The 6,221-nt window shown below is 43.1% G+C and overlaps 1 protein-coding gene across 1 annotated transcript; it reads right to left on the bottom strand.

The window, feature by feature from the left end:
- Positions 1-1,687: 1,687 nt before the first annotated feature.
- LOC119694483 lies at positions 1,688-5,957 on the bottom strand. Its single transcript, XM_048632192.1, has 2 exons — positions 5,137-5,957; positions 1,688-1,794 (listed from the first exon to the last, which is right to left on the bottom strand). The coding sequence occupies exons 1-2, from the start codon at positions 5,955-5,957 to the stop codon at positions 1,782-1,784; spliced, it is 834 nt and encodes a 277-aa protein (XP_048488149.1). The 3' UTR covers positions 1,688-1,781.
- Positions 5,958-6,221: the final 264 nt, after the last annotated feature.

A 6,221-nucleotide genomic window follows, 5' to 3' on the forward strand; every position in this document is an offset into this window, starting at 1 on the left:
ACTACTGAACGGATTTGAATAAAGTTTGGTATGCAGATAGTCTAGACCCTGAAAAAAAACATAGGCTACTTTTTATCCCGGAATTCCCACAGGAAAACTTCGTAAGGCGAAGCGAAGCTCGCGGGAACTGCTATAATATATAATATATTTCTATACTAAATTCTGAAGTTACCAGCCTTCAATTCAGCATTTTCAGTAGACGTAAGTATGTTTTAAAAAAATACTTTTATAAGTTGTTGGACTATTTTACACTCACGAGCAATGATTCATAGATAGATAAGTTATTTATTTACTTAACACAACACATACACAGGTTATACAGCAAGATTACTAACATTAAGATTACATAAACACGACATTAATAATATGAAACAGACAGATAAGCAACATGACATGTGAAAGGTTTCTGAAACAGCATAATGCTATGATTATAATTAAATAATCACAGCGCTGGTATTCTGCCGACTTAGTGAGTGGGAGTGGAGACTCCACCAACCACAAATATGTAACGAATGGAACTTTTTCATTGCGTTACATTCGTGAGTGTAAAAATTAATTAAAATTCATTACTTACTTTATGTGTTTACAGATTCTACAACAACCGAAATAAATTATTTAAATTTGGGTAAGCTCGTATATACCTGCACTTGCACCCAAGGTTATCTGGGTAAATATACTTTAAGCGATAAGACTCCATTTGTACCTACATAATTAGGTATGTGTCGCGCTTTTGTGTCCAAATACGTTTTTTGTGTCGCGTTAATTTTTTTCCCTTCCGTGACGCCTCGTCTTCTTTCCTATTCTTAGAGAATTAGAAAATGCGAGATTTTCAACCATAGACAACAACCGAAGACAAAAACCGATTATGCTTCGCAGCTTTATTCGACGCGATTTATAGTTACAAATTGTAGATGCTGATCCAAGCCCATCCTTCACACGGTATTTTAAAGTAAAAATAAAATAAGAAAACATTTTTCATCAGAACAATGAGTAAATGACTAGCAATATTTTGCTCTTGTCACACTGAAAAAAAAATAAAGCCCCCTAGCGCCCTCTAGCGGACGCGCAAGTGCTTCTTCATTGTGTTTTTCCGTGCTCCACGCCTTCGCACATTTTTTCCAACCAAACAGTTTTTTTTTTTCCATAAATTGTGATATTTGTGCGTAAAATGGGAAGAAAAAGAAAAAAACGAATCGAAGGAGGAACGGATTCGTCGAAAAATTTAGAAATACGAAGACCGATTAGCTTACGGACATCGACGCCGCCAAGATCGTAGTGGTGCGCCCACGCCCAGTGATTTGAATTCTCAAAATGGCGAAAACTACGGTATGTATTTACTGTAAATTTTCACGATACGGGCTACCAGCGGGGTATTCTCTTTCGTTTAAGGAAAATGTGTTGCGAAATGTCATCGGGACAAATCTGACACCTACCTTTTATTGTTTATAGTGGTTCCGGAACTCAGAAATGAGCCGCACATGGACAGCCCCACATTCTATGACTGGGAGGATGCAAGCACTGGATTCCAACATCAAGAGTTAACCCCGGGAGCCCCAAACGAGGAGCCCGCCTCCGCCATGGGCGTGGGCCCCACCGCCACCGCCGCCTACGCCGGCCACGCCGCCCCCGCCGCCTGCGCCGCGCATTGTGGCGAGTCAGGTCGTGTGATATAAATGAAACAACCGTACTGTGTGAAGCTCTGTATTCCACTGAAGATACATACACTGGACAACCATATCTATGTGTGTGTGCGCACGCACATGCGTAGCACTCCTCCAACATTATTTTGAAATCCTGTAGGTATACAAAGAATACAAAAGATAAATAATAAATTCACTGCTTATAATTAATATGCTTAGTTCTAGGTCTAAGTTGCATGCTCGAACCCAGCGACTGACCGCCATTATTATTATGATTATTATCATTATTACAAGTAGGTCGCTCGGTTCGCTCACTGGGCCCTTGAAGGTCGGACTCTGTACATTGAGCATCAGCTGACGGACCGGCCTCCGCTGCCTGAGCCTGCTCCCATACTTCGTCTCCCTCCTCCTCAACAACTGGTCCCGCAACAGGAGAACTGTAACTATCAGCAACAGCTGGGGGCGCGGGGGAAGTGGAGACCGGTTCGGGCGGAGGCGGGGGCTGCCTTGGTGATATCACCGCGGCCGAACAATTCGATTCAACGGCATTTCCGCTTAATTTCTCGTCAAAAACAATCGAATCACCACAATATTTCGTTATTTGATCTATATGCCTTATACAAGAAACATTAAACTGAGGAACAAATATATCAAACATGCGATTACCTATGTTTTTAGTAATTTTTCCTAATGTCCATACATGTTTCCTATTCACAAACCATTTTAACCAGATGTTATCACCAATATCAAATTGCCTATTACACTTTGGAGTATAATTATTTTGTAGTACTTCTTGATCCATGCTCTTATCAGGTAAAACCAAATCTAACCTTGACCTTAGATTTCGTCCAAACATCAACATCGCAGGCGTTTGTCCGGTCGTACAATGTACCGTGTTACGGTATTCAAACAATAAACCGAGGAGCTTTTCATGAATAGCCGCTATCGATTGGGTTGAATTTGATAAGAACAGGCACATTAACATTTTTTTGCATGCCTTAACTGAATTTTCTGCTTGCCCGTTACTAGCCGGATGATACACCGGCGATGTCAAATGTTTGATTCCATTTGCTAAACAAAATTCGCTAAATTCTAAAGAATTTATTTTAGGATCATTATCGGAAACTAGACAATTCGCAATTCCAAATACAGAAAATAAATATTTCAGTTTTGTTATAAGTGCACGAGTTGAGATTCCACAATTCATGTGTAGGCATTCAACCCACTTACTATAGGCATCGATCACTACGAGATAGGTATTTTGTCCTATTGTCATGTAGTCCAAGTGCACTCGTTGCCAAGGCCCGGCCGGGCGCGGCCACGGTGCGGGCGGCGCGCGCGGGGGGGCGGGCCGCACGCTCACACACGCTTCGCAAGAACCTATCCAACGCTCAATATCCTTATCTATTCCCGGCCACCACATTCTTGACCTAGCGGAGCTCTTTGTCTTATTAATACCAAAATGGCCAGTGTGTAACTCGTCCAACATTTTCACCCTGAATATTTTAGGTATAATGATCCTATGTTCCCGAAATAAGCAACCATTGTTTAATTCTAAATCAAGCTTACAATGAAAATAAGGTGCAATTTCGTGACACTTAACTTTTCGGGGCCAACCGTGATTCATGTAACCAATTACTGTTTGTAAGGTTTTATCTTCGCATGTGGCTTTTTTAATGTCAGCAAAAGTAACTGGTAAGATATCGGGATCTAAAAAATTCACCAAATATGAATCATTGCTTTCTATCTGACAAGGTTCCGTGGAAGTAGCTCGTGAAAAGAAATCGGCCACTATGTTATTTTCCCCGCTAATATACTCAATAGTATAATTGTATGCCGAAAGAATAATAGCATATCTTTGTAAGCGGGATGCTGCCATAGCCGGTATACCAGTTTTCTTTCCAAAAATGGTTAGTAAAGGCCGATGATCCGTTCGTAATGTGAAAGCTACATCACAGCCATACAAATATTGGTGGAAATGTTGTACACCATAGACAATCGCGGTGGCCTCTTTCTGTACCTGGCTGTAATTTTTTTCACTTGCGCTGAGTGAGCGCGAGGCGAAAGCTATCGGCCTCTCGACCCCCTCGGGATCCCGCTGCGCCAGGACAGCTCCGAGGCCGGCGGGTCCGGCGTCCACCGTGAGCACGAGGGGCGCGCCGGGCACGTAGTGGGCCAGGACGCGCTCCGAGGCTAGCTGCTGTTTAACGGCATCGAAAGCGCGCTGTTGCCGCTCGCCCCACTCCCATTGTACTTCACTGCGTAGGAGTTCATGTAATGGGCTTAGTAAAGAGGATGCACCTGGGATAAAATTTCGATAATAATTGAAAAAAATCTTTTAACCTCTAACACGTTGGTAGGTATCGGAGCCTTTATTATCGCTTCCGTTTTTGTAGGGCATGTTTTGAGACCGGTTTTATCTATTATGAAACCCAAATACTTTACGCTATCTTGAAATAAAGAACATTTGTTCTTACTAAGACGCAGACCAGCATTTCTTAAACGGTTTAAAACTTCACGCAGCCTCTGCAGATGAATTTCTTTAGTAGGTCCCGTAACACAAATATCATCGTACCAACAGCTCACGCCCTTGATACCTGCCAACAAGGTCTCCATAGCCCGCTGGAATATTGCAGGAGCATTAGCAAGGCCATACACTAGTCGTGTGTACTTAAAGAGTCCTTTTGGCGTATTAATAACAGTTAAATCCTGTGAACCATCTACGTCAGATATGCAAAATTGGTTATAGGCGTTGCTTAAATCGATTTTTGAATATTTCTCACCGCCCCCCAGAATAGAAAATACTTCTTCTACTCGAGGTAAAGGATACTTCTCAATTTTTAAATCACGATTAAGAGTTAAGGAGAAATCGCCCGCGATCTTCACCTTGCCATCTTCTTTTAAAACTGGCACTATTGGTGTAGCATACTCCGAAAAGGTTGTTGGCACAAGAATACCCTGACTAACAAGTCGATCAATTTCTGCCTCTACTTTACTTTTTAAAGCAAACGGCACTGGGCGGGGTTTGAAAAATTTTGGTTGGACATTTTCTTTCAGGTGCAAACTAACTTTATATTTATTGAACAAACCAAGCTCATCTTTGAAAAGATCTGAATATTTTGTTAATAATTGGGAAACCTCAACTGGGCACTTGTCGATACTCAAGTTTTTAACAGCTGATGTGAGATATAATTTGAATTCAGACATGAAATTTCGTCCTAATAAAGGCGGACCGTTATTCTCAACAACAAAAATCTGTAGGTTCCTGTAATTCGACTCATATTCTACTTTTGCATCAAAATATCCCAAGGGCGAAATTTTATGTCCATTATAAAGACAAAATTTCAAATTACAAGGTTGCAGTTTCAATTTGTTAAAATATTTTAAATACAATTCTTCGGAAATTATAGATGCACCAGATCCAGAATCCAATTCCATGTTTAAATTTATATTATTTACAGAAACTTCAATACAAATTGGTTTGTAACTGACATACCTCAAATTGTAAAGCTCACACTCGCGGCAAGTGTGCTCCTCAACGTCAACTTGCGCCCCTGCGGATGTCGACCCCGACCCCGTTTCGACACTGACACTGTTAAGAAGCCTATGGTTCTTTTTATTTGAACACACTTTCTTAAGGTGACCTCTCTCACCACACTGTTGACACCGAAACTTTTTGTAACGACACTTATCAGCCGTATGGCTCTTCAAGCCGCAGGCGGAGCAGCGGCGCGGCTCTGCGCCACCTGGACTCACGCCTGCCCGGAACACGGGCTCTTCCTTGAGCGGCACGGCGGCCGCGCGCGCCTGTCGCGCACACGCCGCCTGCTGCGCCAGCTCCAACGCCTTGTTGAAGGTTATCGTGGCCGCGTCCGTCTCGAACAGCCGGTCCCGCTCCGGGCCCATACTCATCCCGAGTACGAACCGGTCCCGTAGCAGGACCTCGAGCTCGCTGCCGAAGTCGCACAGAATAGCGAGGCCCCTTAACCTCGCCGCCCATGCCTCCACGCTTTCGCCACCTGCCCTGCTCGCTTCGTAGAACCTCGCCCTGTCGGCGAAGTTGCACCTTTTTGGAGTGAAATGACTGCTGAGCTCCTTAACTAGTTCCTCAAATGTGACTTCCTCGATGTTCTTGGGATGCACGAGGTTCCTAGCTAACCTGTACGTTTCGTCCGACAAATGTGTTAGCAATAAAGCACTTTGGTTTTCCTTCTTTATATCGTTCAATTTTAGGTACTGCTTCAAACGACTTAGGAAAATTTGCCAATCCGTTGAATTATGGTCAAAAACCGAAATGTGGCCTATTGCACCGGACATTGTTAGCACGCGCGGGTAGACACAAACTCGTTCGCCAGATGATATAAATGAAACAACCGTACTGTGTGAAGCTCTGTATTCCACTGAAGATACATACACTGGACAACCATATCTATGTGTGTGTGCGCACGCACATGCGTAGCAAGCAGGCACGGCACGGCTATTCACAATGCCGTGTTGGTGCCGACATTGATGTATGGCAGTGAAAGTTGGGTATGGCAGAAGAAGCATGAAAGTAGATTAAATGCGGTAGAGATGCGCTCT

This window comes from Plutella xylostella, chromosome 31, assembly GCF_932276165.1.
Source record: "Plutella xylostella chromosome 31, ilPluXylo3.1, whole genome shotgun sequence".
Taxonomy (NCBI): domain Eukaryota; kingdom Metazoa; phylum Arthropoda; class Insecta; order Lepidoptera; family Plutellidae; genus Plutella; species Plutella xylostella.

Excerpts from the sequence above, each read along its gene's own strand:
- LOC119694483 (XM_048632192.1), bottom strand. The coding sequence starts at position 5,957 with ATGTCCGGTGCAATAGGCCACATTTCGGTTTTTGACCATAATTCAACG.